Source organism: Geospiza fortis, unplaced genomic scaffold, assembly GCF_000277835.1.
Source record: "Geospiza fortis unplaced genomic scaffold, GeoFor_1.0 scaffold12, whole genome shotgun sequence".
Lineage (NCBI taxonomy): Eukaryota > Metazoa > Chordata > Aves > Passeriformes > Thraupidae > Geospiza > Geospiza fortis.
Genome location: NW_005054323.1, coordinates 5,530,670 through 5,545,649, shown reverse-complemented (window position 1 = coordinate 5,545,649; position 14,980 = coordinate 5,530,670). Strand labels below are relative to the sequence as shown.

Sequence of the window (14,980 nt, the reverse complement as noted above, 5' to 3'; positions counted from 1 at the left end):
CTGATTGATTTACATAAACACAATGCATTCGCTAGCCTGTAAATAGATTGTCCAACAGGAGCAAGAAGACACAAAAAAAAGGTTCCTTAACTGCTTGAAACCACAGTATTGTGACTAATGGACATGGTAATTGAGGGGTGATGCCATTTGATGGGTTCTCAGTCAGACCCCTGTCATATGTACAGAACTGTGTCTTCAGCCCTTGGAGGGGAAGAAACTTGTCTTGCTTTAGCATGCTGGACGTTCACTAAGCACCTTTCCTACTATGCTTATTTCTTGTGGGTTGCATTCAGAATTGAACATATGTTTGAACTATTTGAGATAGTTTATGGTTAAGAATTAAGAATGGTTAATGAATACATGCTCAACAGGTACACTGTACAACTAAAACACCTGTGGCTCAGAAAACACTGTGTTTTCTGTAGCTGTGACCTGATTCTGAAGCATAGTTGGTAGACTCGTCAGTGTGTCCCAATCAAGATACTTCCAAGCAGAGAGCATTTAACAAATAGTGTCAAATCCATTCTTCTTCCTGTTCCCAGCTGGTAAAATATTGGGTTTTTTTACTCAAACAGACAAAATTGTATCTGCTTATCTTCAGTTTTGCTCATACTGGGTTTTAATGCTTGCAGTTCTGGGAAAATTGGAAGAAATTATCACAGTTTAGATTGCCATTCAAGTGTTGACAGTGATTTTCCTTGAAGAACTATTTTGTCTTTCTGGAACACTTTTGGAAAGGGAGAAGGAGTTCAGGAAGACGTTTACAAGGATTAACAAGATATGCACTAAAATGTGGGACATTTCTGCATATTTCCTTCTAAATATTGGTTCTTAGCAATCTAGGGTGTTAATTTGAATAGAATAGCAAATGCGTACTGTTTACAGTAGTCTGAATGCTGTTTTGAAAAAATACAGTGAATAAAGTTGTCTGGCCATTTCATTACTTGGTGGTCCGTCTTTGAGTTAAAAAACCTAAATAAATAATAACCTTTACCATGCTTTTGTTTTAGAATTTAATATGCTCCCAAGTGGAACTTGGGAAGTCAAGTATGTAAACAGGTAAGTATAGTTACATAATCAAACACAATTTATTTTTCTTATCAGAAATTAATCACCCATGAGAGGTTTGAAAGTGTATGTGAAGAATTAAATAATGCATTACATCGGGAACATCAGGCACAATTGCTTTTGAATGAACAAGCACAACAACTACAGGAGTTAAATAATAAACTGGAATTGCAATCCAGTGAAGAAGCAGATAGAACCCAAGTCTTAAGTGAATCTGTAAAGGTAAGATGATTAGGCACTAATTAGGCACCTGAAATTTATTTTTTGGTGAATAAGCCAAATGTAATAATTCTTGTGCAAATAAAATGTAAATGCACACATACTACATAGCCCATTGAAATTTTAAGGTACTCAGAAACACTTTCAAGATTCTTCAATGTATAACATCACTTTTCTGCTCCTGAAATTGAGTGGTGTACACTAATATACGTGAAGTGTGTGAAATTTATAGGGGACATAAGTGACAGATCTATCTATCACAAGATGTTTGCAATTTATAGAAAAAATAAATGAAAAAGTACAGGAATACTTTGATTTTTGATAGAGATCAAAATAATATTTTAAAACCTGGATTGTCTGTTTCCTGAATATAATCTTAGGATGGAGAATGCATTTGTCAGTTTGGAATATGCAAGGTGACGATAGAGAGAGATATCCTTTTCTCATCAGAATTTAGAATTTTCTGTAGGTGTAATGAGTAATGAGGGAAAAGATGATGTTATCAGAATCTCTGATGACAAACAAAGGAACAGAGAGAGTATTTGAGGTTTGAAACCAGGTGGATATCTAACATAGGAGGAGAGAAAACTTTGTGATGGCAAGCCAGTAATGGGTGGTGACCTGAGCTTGGCAGCTTTTAGTTACTTTCTCTTTAAAGCAAGCTTTGCTGCTTGTGTCTGCTCTTCAGCCCTACTACTGTCTTTTCATCTCCCAGTATTCTTCTGTGAATTGATAACTGAGCAAAGGGACTGCTTCACCAGTATTTTGAGAAATACAAGCACTTGTAATTCTGAGAGAAGAAGTGTCAAGCAGGAGGAGAACCAAAATGATTCCAGCTGCAAAAGTAGTAGGAATGTCATAAATATTGAAAATATTACAATGAAAGTAGATGTCAAAGAGGATGAGTTGCAGCAGAGATTTCAAGTGATGTATAGTGGAGGATGCTGAAGGAAGTTGTTAAATTTATTAAGGAGTGTTTTCACTAGTGTTATTATTTACTAAAAATGCCTTACCTCACTAAGGGTAAAAGCCAGTGACATTTGCAACTTACCTGTTGGTTTCTGTATTTTTTTTCTTCCTCACAATTCTTTAGTCTTAGGTATTTCACTTCATAAATAGCTAGTGTTTTCAGTCAGGTTGCTTGTTAATACTATTGCTATTTTCTTTCTCATATAACTGCAGTGTATATATAAGATGTTAGTCTTGTGTTTGATTTCTTTGAGAAATGCTTGATTCGAGATTTTTAAATGGCTGTTAGGAATATAAAGAAGGCAAGGTGTAGAAGACAAATCCTATTTGAAATCTTCATTTCTTTCTACTTTTTGTACATTAATACATGTTTTACTTTGTCTAAAACACACCTTTTCATTTGTTCAGAGACTGTGAAGAGAAAGGTCAATTGCAGGCAATCAAAATATAGGAGGAACTTTTAAACAAATAAGTTACATAGATTATTGGATACTGAATTACTTTCACAGCTTCTGGTTTTTATTAATTGAAGGCTACATACAATTTTTTTTGAGACAGTCATGATCCTAAAATGCATCCTAATTCTGCAGTTCTTTAACAGTTGTTTGCTACTGGAACAACTTAATTTAGTGTAAAATGCTTGGTTTATTGCTGAAATCTTTCAAGATACAAAGCAATGTAATAATATAGGTGATAGAATAGAGGCAAAGAACATTGACAAAATAAACCTTAGGGCTAAAGTTTACTACTGACAGGTACACTGGTTTGGTTTATTACTTTGTAAGTCTCAGTCCTTCCCATTGAGGAGTTTCAAACCAAATTTAAATTGTAGGCTTGTTGCTGTGTACTGTCCCTCAACTTAGAAAATTAATTGATATATCTTAATTTCTTCATAATATTTGCTACAAAATGTAGCACAAAATTGCATTTAGTTTTAATGGCATGTGTCTGTGACTGAATCAAAAAAGGAGACAAGAAGGTTGTGGTAACATGTCAAAACATGATAAATATCTTGTGGTCCTTGATTTTTTTTTTTAGTCATGCAGATACAATTTCATAATGTATGCATCCTAAATCATCATTTCACCTTCACTTTTTATTGTTTTTACAATTCCAAACCTGTGTTGTATAAGTACTTTTGAAATTCAAGTGGCAGTCTAATATAATACTTTGATACCAAGGAGTAAAAGTGGTTCTTAAATTCTGAGCCCTGTATCTTTTTGTTTTTAAAATTTAAGAAAAAGTCTCTTTTCTTTCCCACAGTTAACCACCATCCAACCTTGTTCATGCCTTTCTTCACAACAGGAAGAAATGGTCTCTGCCCTGGCATCTTAATTGACAGACCCTTTTTAGCTTAATTGGGTTTTGTGACTTAAAATGTTTGGGGGTTTTTTGGGGCTTTTTGTAGCTCTTATTTTGTAGTACAGTGAAACAATCTCATCTTTGCAATAATCAACCTTTCCCTTGTAAAACAGTGTTCTTAAAATTGGATAGGGTTTCAAGTGAATACTTAAATAATACAGAAAAAAAAAAGAAGAGCATTTTTACTGTTGCACTGTAAAAAACCAAAATATTAAAAAAATGCCTCCATCTTTATCTTAAGATACAAAATAATATTACTTGTATAGACTTAAGTGTATATAAAAATTTGGTGAGTGTGGTGGCTTATGTAAGGTCAGGTAGATAGACATGAAGTGAAAAAAAATATAGACATGCTTTGAATTCTTTAATTGTAATTTTTAAACAGGTAAGAAGAAGAAAATTAAAATATTAGATACTTACACTTTTGATAGCTTATTTTTAAACTTATTCACAGTTTGACAGCAATCAGTAAGGAGATATTTTGGTATTCACGTACTTTCATAAAGTAGGCTTATTAAAGGAGTAATACTTAATTTCTTAGCTTTATCAGTTCAGATTTTAATCCTGTATATTTTTATCTTCTTAGTGGCATATACCATAGAGACATCCAAAGTAGCCAATTACATTCAAGGTCAGCTGGAACTAAGAAACCCTTTAACACCACTTGTTTTTATTAGATGAGGTGAATTATTTGCTCTGGTTCCTTATTCTTTGAAGAGAAACTCTTACACAAATGCTAAACAGGTATCAATAATAGACATATTTTTAATTCCTGATACCAGCTGGTCTGAATCGAGTAAACTATTTATGTTTCTTATTGATATGCACAGCCTATATATTTATTTCTTTTTAGGTGTGGTAGTGCCTCTATATTTTTAAGGTTCTATTTATGGAACAATTTCTATAAATTGTTAATTAATAGCTCCAGTGCAATAGATGTTAAATAGCTTGATACTGATATGCCTCAATATGAACTTCAATACTTGTTTTAAAAGAAGGTACCCTAAATTTTGGGTTGTTTAATCTGCTGAGTTTTGTGAAGCTGTGATTAATTTATGACAGAATAAAATTATGAGGAAAAAAATTTCATACAAATGCTTTTATAACACTCACAAAAAGGTGTTTTCTGTTGGGAAGATTTGAAGTGTTTCTTTTCAACACCTGTGTCATTCAAATCATACATACATATTCTTTGTTCAGTGTATCCTTCACTAAATAGATATATCTGAATTTATTAGATTCAGATGAAGATTGGGATTTCTCTATTTGTTAGAAGTGAATGTTTCCCTCAGCAGCCTCTCTATTCTTGGGTGAATTTGAGGTGAAAGTGATACACAATTTTCTGCTTTTAATTGCTTTTCTTCTTCATATAATTATAGACATATTTTCTCTGAAAGAGTATTTCAAATATTTACACAATTTCTTTTACTAATACCACTACACATACTTTGTGAGTGAGTTTTGCAGTAATTTATGAAAATGCTGCAGTATTCTAACTTGGAGAAAGGCTAAAAGACTTCACTTACATGAGGAAGACCAAGTGATTTTCATGCTCCTCAGAAAGATTGCATTAACAGTAAGAACAGAACTAGGATTTGAGATTTTTTTTTTTTCTTTGACATCTTAAGTTGAAAAGATTGCTAGAATTTGGATGCACTGAGAGATGCAGTTGATTCTAAAAACTTGTTTGTCTCTTTGTTAAGAAACTGCATTTCTGTGTATTGCCAGATTAAATGTAAGGCTGTTCCTTAAAGAAAGCAGTATAGCTGATTACTGCTAGTATCTAACTTAACAGATTTATATTAGTGAAATTTAGCATTTAAAGAGAAGCAAGCTCCGTCCTGAATAGGTTAGAAACTAAAATTCATAATTCATTAATTAAATGTGGGGGGTTGGTGTTTGTTTTTTTTTTAAGTTTCCGTATTGTCTATGTTCTGAACACCTAAATAACTTATAAAGTAGGTAAGAATGGATTAGTATTGTCATCTGCTGTGTTCTTAGTCAAAAGAGGTAATGTGTCTTCTTAGTACAATAAATAGGAAGTTAAAGAGATTTGTCAGGTACTTCAATTTGTGTTAACACTATTTGTAAAATAAGTAGAACTGTTCATTCTGCTCTGTTACATAACTTCCACTACTGCTAAGTTCTTAGTCTTCAAAGATTTATGTCACCTAGAAACTTGTCATAGAGCTAGTTCTTTGTGCTAATTTTTTTATAGTTTGCAATGCATTGCATGTGAAAATTAGGTTTACGGGAAGGGATAGTCTTCCTTCTAGCAGCTGCTGTCTTTACATAATAGGAAGACACATAGATAGCACAAAATTGTGGGTTAGATCTGAGAGCTTTTTTTTTGCAAAAGGAAACAGAACAAAGCCTAGATAAAGTCTGCACTCTACTATTATTAGTGAGTCTGTGTTTCAGATCTCTGAACTTCACGTTAAATTTCATGCTTCTGTGGTTTGTTCAGGGAGTTAGATTCATTGAATCATAGGAAATGCTTGGTTGGAAAAGATTTACAATGATCATCAACACCCAGCTCCTGGCCCTGCACAGGGCCATCCCTGAGTCACACCATGTGCCTGAGAGCACTGTCCAAATGCTTCTTGAGCTCTGTCAGGCTGCTGCTGTGACAGAGCACAACAAGCTGTTCCAGTGTCCAACAACAAATGCATGAAGCTTGCTCTGAGATAGGTTTTTAAATCTGTCTATTTCCTTTGCTCTGTACCTAGAACATTCATCCGTATTACATTAGTCTGGAGGGACTGAAGTCAGTACATGGCTTTTAGATTTGTTTTTGTGCTGTAGTCATAAATGAAGCAGCCAAGCAACTATCAACCAAGTTGTTGAAGGTCTGCATTAACTTAGTTCTGAGTCAAACTTTCTGGAAAATATGTAAGTAATGACCAGAATGGGAGGCGGAATAATGTTAAAGTCTGTCAAATTTAAAGTTAAAGTCAATGTGATTTTGTATTCATTGTATGTTTGCATTAACATGAAGGTCAATGCAATAATGCAAAATATTGGAGTATAAGTCACACAACCATAATTTAATTGGAAGCTCCTATTTTGAAAGGATATTATCATTACTGTCATGTTTCTGTTTCATTTCTCTGCATTCCTCCTCTGTCCAGTTGTACAAGTTGAATGTCAGTAACAGTTAATTTTTGAGCCACGCTAAGGTTTTACATTGGAATTTACACTGGGGGAACATTTCTTTTTTCCTAAATTATACCACTATACAATATTTTATTGGCTGGTATTAAGAATGTTATTCATGTATATTATTTACTACCTTTATATAGCAAGAAAATGATAAAATTGTATCCAATGCTACTTTACATTGGAAGAAGAATGAAAGTAATTGGCAATTTATTACATTTATGTTCAATCTAATCAGATGTAAACATTATTTATCTGATAAATAAAAGCAGCCTTAAGTAAGAAAAACTCTTTATTTTAGTTTTAACTTGCTGAAGAGTTTAAGATAACTCTGAGAAAATACTCTCACTATTAAATCAATTTGTATGTAATGTAGACACTGAGAACACTGGAGTAAGTCATGATTGTGTAGCATCATTTTAGTTTATCTTTGAAAGCTAATCTTTGAAAGCTACGACCGCAAGTTGAATTCCAGGTAAGAATAGGTTTACCCTTCTCCAGAAAATTGTGGAATAGGTTTGTTCATGCTAGTCTGATTCAATAGCCCCATTCAACAGTCACATTATGAGTCATGCACTCACATGAGACCTTGGGATTTTACGTCTAATGTATGACTGACTGGCACGGAGTGAAATGAAGAATGCTTTGGCGTTAATAGTGTAGCAATGTTGCCTATTTCAGAGAACACTTTTGATCCTGAGTCGATTTGCTGCACTATAGTATAAAAAAAAGATAAATCTGACATTCTGTCAAAGTTTAGATAAAGAGAAAAGATAACTTAAACTAAGTAATTGCACGAACCAGCACATTTTTAGTCTTTTACAAGTAGCTTCCAATATTTTCTGGGTATTCCATTTGTAGGAACTATTTGCCTCCCCCTTGGGAGAAAGGAGAGAATAAATGGAGCAATATCAGGATCTAAAAGCTTAATGGTTTTATTTCTGCATTGTAATTATACTAATAAATACCTCTATCCATGACCCCGGAATTTATAGTGCAGCGAGAAAGATTTATTGACAAGTAATTTGGAAGAAATATGGGATTATTGTGTAATTACAGCATGTGGCTATTAAGCATATGTACTTTCATACCACTTATTCCTGTTATTTCAAGACCTTCAACTATCTTTCAGTTTCCACTCAAAAATACTGAAAGGCTTCTTGGTAAATCCAGTGCCTGAGAGATCTTTGTTATATTATTGGATCAACTACAAAGTAACTGTGTTACCTTGAGATGTGCAGAGGGGATCAATAGATCTTTAAAACAGCATGAGATTTTTTAAAAGATGTTCTATACTCCTTTTTTCCTGGTTGTATAGATATCAATGTGTAGGACTTTCTACTGTACACGTTCTGTATGTTCTTGATATACAAGTCCTTTATAGGTAGATTTCCTTTTGGCTGCTGTTTATTTAGGATATCTCCAAGGCCTCATCATTTTTCACCTGAGTCATGTTTTCCCATGTTCTCCCTTTCTCTTTGTGTGCAACAAATTCTGCAAATATCTTTATATCTTCTTGTCAAACCATAAGTAAAATCTTTCAAATAGCTATTGAAATATAATTAAACTCTTGGAATATAATTAAGTATGTATCTAACTGGCATAAGACTAAAACAAGAGATGCATTCCTTTGCACCTGTATTCCCTTGGCTGCATGCTATGACAGCAGCTGGGCCTATCCTTCATATAATTTGATCTTTTAATTTAATTTGATACTCCATTAGGTATTCAGTAATTTTCAAGGGGAAAGTTTTTCAAAATTTATACCAATTTCAGCTTCCAAAATCTGTACCTATGTTGTCCTCTAGTAGAGCATGGAAGCTCTTCAAAATTATAGCAGGGCAACAAACTCAAAACAGATATTTTATGCTGCCTAATTTTTGTGTTGTCTTTCACAACATATATTTGTGAAAAATCCAGTGACATTCTTGTTGCTAGATCATCTTAAGTCTCGGTTAAAAAGACTCCAAAATGTTCCCAGTTCTTTGTAGTTAAAGTAAAATCACCTTAAGTGTTGTATTTCGGGGGTTTTGTTTGTCAGTATTTTGTTTTGTTTTGTTTGTCTGTGGACTTTTCAATAAGAAATTGAGTGCTTTTAGAATTTTGACATTAAGATTCTCAATTCTAAGTAGCAGTTCCAACATTTCTTTATAAATACTACTTCATTGTTTACAGGAAAATTTCTCAGGTGTGAGAAGGAAGAAATAAGTGTTAGAAAAAGTTAATATTAATTTACTAAAATAATTGCTTGCATGGTATCACCTAGTGATAGGCATATTTGTTACTGTCATTTATAGTGAAGTAGGTAACTTTCCAAGTTGTGTACCATCTTGGTGCCATTTTGTCTTACAGTTAAGAAATATACCAAAAAGAGAAAAATAATAATTCAGTTTTCACTGAATTCACTGTCACTATTTAACTTCCCTATTTCAGGATCTGTATTTGCCATGCTCAGGGAAACTTACACCTTGTTTATTAAGCTTTGAGATCTCGTTTGGCACTTGGTATGACTCAAAGCATATCTAGAAGGAAGTGAGACATCTAATCAATATGTCTTTATAGCACTTTGATCTCCTTGCTGAATATGGGGATGTTATATATCTTTGATGCTTTTTCAATAGAATGATTTAGGAGTTGCCTTTTATGTAAGTTAAATTTTGTTTTACTGTATCTGTTTTTTTCTGCTAAGGTGACTACTCTCCAGTTTTTAATGAATGGGTTACCTATATTGAAGAATAGACCTTTTAATATAAAATTACATCTTTATCAATTCTTTCTTATTTTTTTAAAGTCTAAAAAGTAAAAGGGGTGTGTGTTTTCTCCCTGCAGGGACATTATGCAAGGTGTGGCTGGCCTGATGGTCAAATAAAACATTAATGTTCTTAATAAATTTGGGGCTCTGTGCAAACACACATACCTTGCATATATGATTTGGTCAGAACTCATCTGAAGGGGAATGCAATATTTGAATGTAAATCATATAAAGTGATAAATCTTGTGAAGCCCATATTAATGTTAGTGCCATACTAAAAAAAGAGATTTGTCTAATTAATTAATTAATTAAAGAAAATCAAAACCTCTTTATGAAGGAAAATCAAACCTTTGTGTGGCACTAACTGACATTCTTGGCATTGCCCCTAACTTTTCAATGTGATGGCTCACATTAATGTACGCATGTCTGGTGGAATTGTGCAGCAGCCTCTTCCAAGAAAGGGCTTCAGCATAACCTGCAGCAGTAAAAAAACTTAGCTGGAGTCACCAGTATATTGAGGTTATGAACAATATATTTTTGCACTCAGAACTGAACCTTAAATTCTATTTAGAAATTTCCTTGAAACTGTTCTGAAGACTCCTACTATTCCCATTTTTTAACCAATGTCTGAAGAGAAGACAGAGACAGGGTACCATAATATTTGTTCTCAAATTCAGTTCTGAAGCAGGATGCTGTGTCATTTAGCCTGACTCAGATGACTTTTTGTCTGTGTCATGATGCCCTCTAACTTCAGATTGTATTCCTTCTTAAATAAACAGTGGGAATTAAATTGTGGTTATTTACTTTGTAAATAAATTGTCATTGTTAATGTTTTGCTGTTATTTCTTCTTCTTCCTGAATTGTTTTAACTGACTGTTACCATTCAGAAATATTCTAAGCAAAATTCTCATACAAAGCAAATGGAAAAGTATTTCTCGAGAACTTAAAATAGTCTCTTACAGGGCTTAGAAATGTCACTGGTAATGCAGGATCATTGAGACCTGTAGGATGTGATCAGAGACAAATGGTTCAAGGCTGTGACTGATGAGAGAGGCTAAAATGAAATGCAAGAAATTGGTGCAATATGTTGTGTCCTCACAGATATGCAACTAAATATTTTTATGTATGTACATGTGATAGATTATCACTTTTAAAGTGAAGATGAAATCTAAGTGTTGGTTGTTTTTCTGTCTTGCATAGTGTGTGCTAATGTTCACACGTAGATAATGTGCAGCAAAATTACCAGTATTGCAGAGAGCAGTGCTACAGAGCAGCATCAGAGTTTGCTTGTAATATCAGTGCCTCATTTACAGGTACATGGCAGTTTTGAAAATTCATCATTTTCAATGTAATCCAGGTGTAGACCATCTTTTTGAAACCTTGGAACTGTACCAACTATAAGGCTGAGAGTCTACAAGGGTAAAAAGTGTAACAGTGAAAAACACCAGTATTCCTTTTTGGTGGCACTTAAGTATCTGATTTAGAGGCGTGACACTGCCAAAGCACAGAAAATCTGCTACATATGCAGGGCTGAGTCTTTTCTAGTCTATTACTGCAAAGGGCTAAATGTGCTGGTGGGAGAGAAATTTGCATTTCTAAGGAGAAAAAAGAAACATCAGTCCTGAGGTAGAGTGTCAGAAATTGAATAAGGGGTGAATGAATGATCATGTACTCATACCACCATGCACGTGATTCCAAAAATTTATTCTCACTTAACTTCAAGGATTATTCTTAAAACTCATAGTGATGAAGCCTGAGTTTTTATAAAATTGTATTTGTCCTATTAAGTGATGTAATCCTTCTCTGCAGTTTTCCAGTAATACTAATTCACTTAGCTTAGAAGATGATTAAAATTTCTAAATTATAATGCGCATAGATTTTATCATGTACTTTATCATTTTCCAAAACACAGTTTAAAAGTAGGTCTCAATTGTTCTCTGTTGGGATTAGTGTATGTCTGAAAGGTCCAGAGCATCTTCGTATTCAAAAGGGTCTCCATCAACAGTCCATGAGGATATAGGCTTTGTGTGGGAAGTTTATGTTTTGTAATTACTTCACTTTTGAAATTTTGTTTAGTTTTACTTTGGAGCTGAATGAGCATATGATGTGTCCTCTGAAAGAGATTTTATTGTATGAAATTATTCAGAAAAAGCTTCTCTGTTTAAATTACTAAACTCTTTTAATTCACAATAACTTTAAAACATACACAACTCAATGACTTCACAAAGCATTTCAGTCATACTTTGCTAAATATCTTGAGCTAATGCAGTTGAAAAATAGATTGCTTTCTTGTTGATCAGAATAGATTTTCTATTGAGAAATGTTTGCACTATAGCAAAGAGATATTAAATGTAGCTGAAAATCTCTGAGGCACTGTAATGCACTGTAATGCAGAATCACTGCAGGTGAGATGTTTGAGGTACCTAAACTTGCTTGGATATCTAAGGGCTATGTTTCTATCAATAAGTGGACTGTTGTCTACACGTACATAGGTGATGAATGTCATTTGCTTCCATGACATGAGTGCCTCAAATTTCAAGTGAATTTTGTAAGAAAAATCTCTTGCAAAATGTAAATGTGTGGATTTTCCCTTCCCCATCTGTTGAATGACTCTCAAATAAAATTTCATTTAAATGTTTCTTAATGCTTGGGTTCTAGATCTTGTACAGTAGCCATATATCACAACTGTTTTTAGAGCTACATGTACTGTCATTTAACTCATAATCATCTTTAGATGTTTGCTTGACATTTTTGGTACTGATTTGAATAAACCATAGTTTGTACTCCAATATTAAGAGGGGTTTTCACATAAAACAATCACAAGCAATTGTATCTGACATTGTGTTAGAAATGTGAAAATATGCCTGAAAGCATCATTCACCAGTATTTTGTGGGTTATTTATTAAAATGATTATGCTGGTTGGTATTTGTTTTGCTTAGTAGACCAACTCATGCTCTGTGACCTCATTACACAAGGCTCTAACAAAGACAAGAAGAACATTTTGCACCTTGTTAGATACACTGAGATCTGTAAATTCTTTTAACTGCTTCCATGCTGTATCTTATACTTCAGAGACAATTCACCAAGTATCTTCTTTCTCTCAATACTAGCATATGAAAAGATTGTTGTTGTCATGATGAAGGTCCAGTAGCAAAGAGGTTGAGAAAATCCCTGGTTTTTTTTCCTGCAATGCAGATACAGCTCATTCAAGTTTCCATTTGAACGCTCATAATTTTTTTTCCTAGTGCAATTTAAAGGGCATAGGAAAGTATTTGTTTTTGAAGGGATGTCATGGGTGGTCAGCCTCAGTTCTGTTTGCAAGAGCAGATCAGCCACATAAAGTTAATTTCAAACTGTTTTAAGACACCACTGCAGACATTGTGAAACACACAGTGAATCCAGATATAGTATTCTGATAGTTTCTATTTGAGAAGTGTAAATCCATCTTATTTCTTGACATAGGTCTCAATGTACTTCTTAGATGTGTTTGATTGTTTTAAAGTATTGATGAGAAGTCTCAGTTATGATTTTTTTTGGTCACAGAACTTTTTTTCCCCAAGATTTTTAATCCACTCTTTTGATAGAAGAAGAATAATTTCTATTTCTTCTTGATACATAAAGATTCTTTTCAAAAAACATCCCATGGAATTTCAGCTGTATAGTTTGAGCTGATGTATTTTATTTGCATTGCAGTGGTGAACACTAAAAATACGGTAAACATTAAATATTAATGTAGCTTCTTGTACCTGTTGGATTTGAACCATTTGAAACTGCTCTAGGTTATGTGTAGACTTCTGGGGGGCACTCAGAGATCATTATATTTGCCAACAATAATAATGGGAAGTGTATTTAAACTGGTGAAGGAATGGATGCTGGCTAAACTTTCTATATTTCTTTTCATTGTGAAATTATATTAGTTGTGGATGTAGGACAGCTTTCAGAATGTATTTTTAAAAAGTAATATTTTGCATCTAAATAGAGAATATACATATAAAATTTCATCTGAAAGAGAAAATCTTCAATTTCACAAGTTAGTTCATTATACACATACTGCAGTGTATTTGCATATTTTGTACTGCTGTGTTGTGTCTGTGTAATTTAAATCTGATTTACTAAGCAGTTTGATCTAGCTTTAGTTGATTTTGGAAAATACAGTCTCAGTATAAATGTGTCACACATGCTTTGCATGAATTTAAACTCTATGACTGTCATTGTTCATCTGAAGTGATTGTTCATCTGAAGTGATTGTCCATCTGTTATCTTTTGAATAGAGTCCTTTGTATGTGTAAAGAATTGCAATATTAAACTTTGATTTCTTTTTGTAATGGGCTTTGAATAAAAAGTTTCCTGACTGCAAAACCTAAACTTGTTAAAGGAAGCTTGTGGAAGGACCAAGCCAACAGACAGCCAATGAGATTTTTCTTCAGTGCTATCAGTTGCTTGCTGTTCTCTCCAACAAATGTTTTTTTCATGCTTAGTTTGTGAGGAAAAATAGGTCAAAAATCTAAATGTCTCTAAAGGAAACTCCTTCTAAAGATTCTGATGAAAACTCAACTGATCTATGAGAATTTGACAGACTGGAGAGGAAGGAGTGCAGTGATGTCTGAATTAGCACCTGAATGCCTAAAAACCTGAGAAAGACAGATAAATGGCATCTTACAGAATGTTAATAAATTGGAGTTTAGCTTCTAAGTTGGTTTAGAATCATTTGTACTTGAAAGTGAAAGCTCAGCATCTTCACAGAACTGTGTGCAAACATACTAGGTTTTTAAAACCTTCATTCTTCTTATCACAGTTAGCCTCAACTTTCTAACAGTTGTAATTGTCCACAGAAAACATTTCAAGATAAATGCATTATCAGGTTTTGAAATTTTCTTATTTTTGTAAATACTAAGACCTGGGGGGCAAAATAAGGGCTATATTGTGGATTAAGTGAAATATCTCAAGGCTGTACTTTTCTGATAAATGAACCTGAAGTGACCTTTCTCAGACACAATTACAGAGCTGTATGTTTTTCCTTTAATTTCATCAGGGGTTTAATTAGTATACAAATAAAACTTCCCTTATCTTCCTTTCTACCTAATTGGCTTGTCTTTGCTTATATATGAAGAATGTGAAAATGGGCTGTAATTAGGATGACCGTGTTAACCTTTTTTTCTCAAATGTACTGTTGCCTAAAGGCCTCAAAGCCTAAAACCAGTGCTTTGGATTATTGCTTTGCAATCACTATGGCTCTCCCATAGGTTTTCTCATGAGCAGAAGGGCTTTGGGTGCTGCAGGTTCCCACTGCTTAACGGGATCTTCATTCTTCTCCCCACTAAATGTTTATTGATTATCTCACTGCTCCACACTCAGCCTCCAACAACTTAATATCAGGTGACAGTCAGGAGAGTTCTCCAAGTAATTAGAGTGGAGCATTGAGGGAACAATTAGGAGCAGAGTTATTAAAC

General features: G+C 33.7%; 1 protein-coding gene across 1 annotated transcript in view; it reads left to right on the top strand.

Annotated features, from left to right (window-relative positions):
- The window catches only part of CCDC171 (coiled-coil domain containing 171), a 135,818-nt gene that overhangs the window by 81,071 nt on the left and 39,767 nt on the right, over positions 1-14,980 (top strand). Inside the window, 1 exon segment of the mRNA XM_031056875.1 lies at positions 1,105-1,290. Coding sequence (XP_030912735.1) covers positions 1,105-1,290 — 186 coding nt within the window.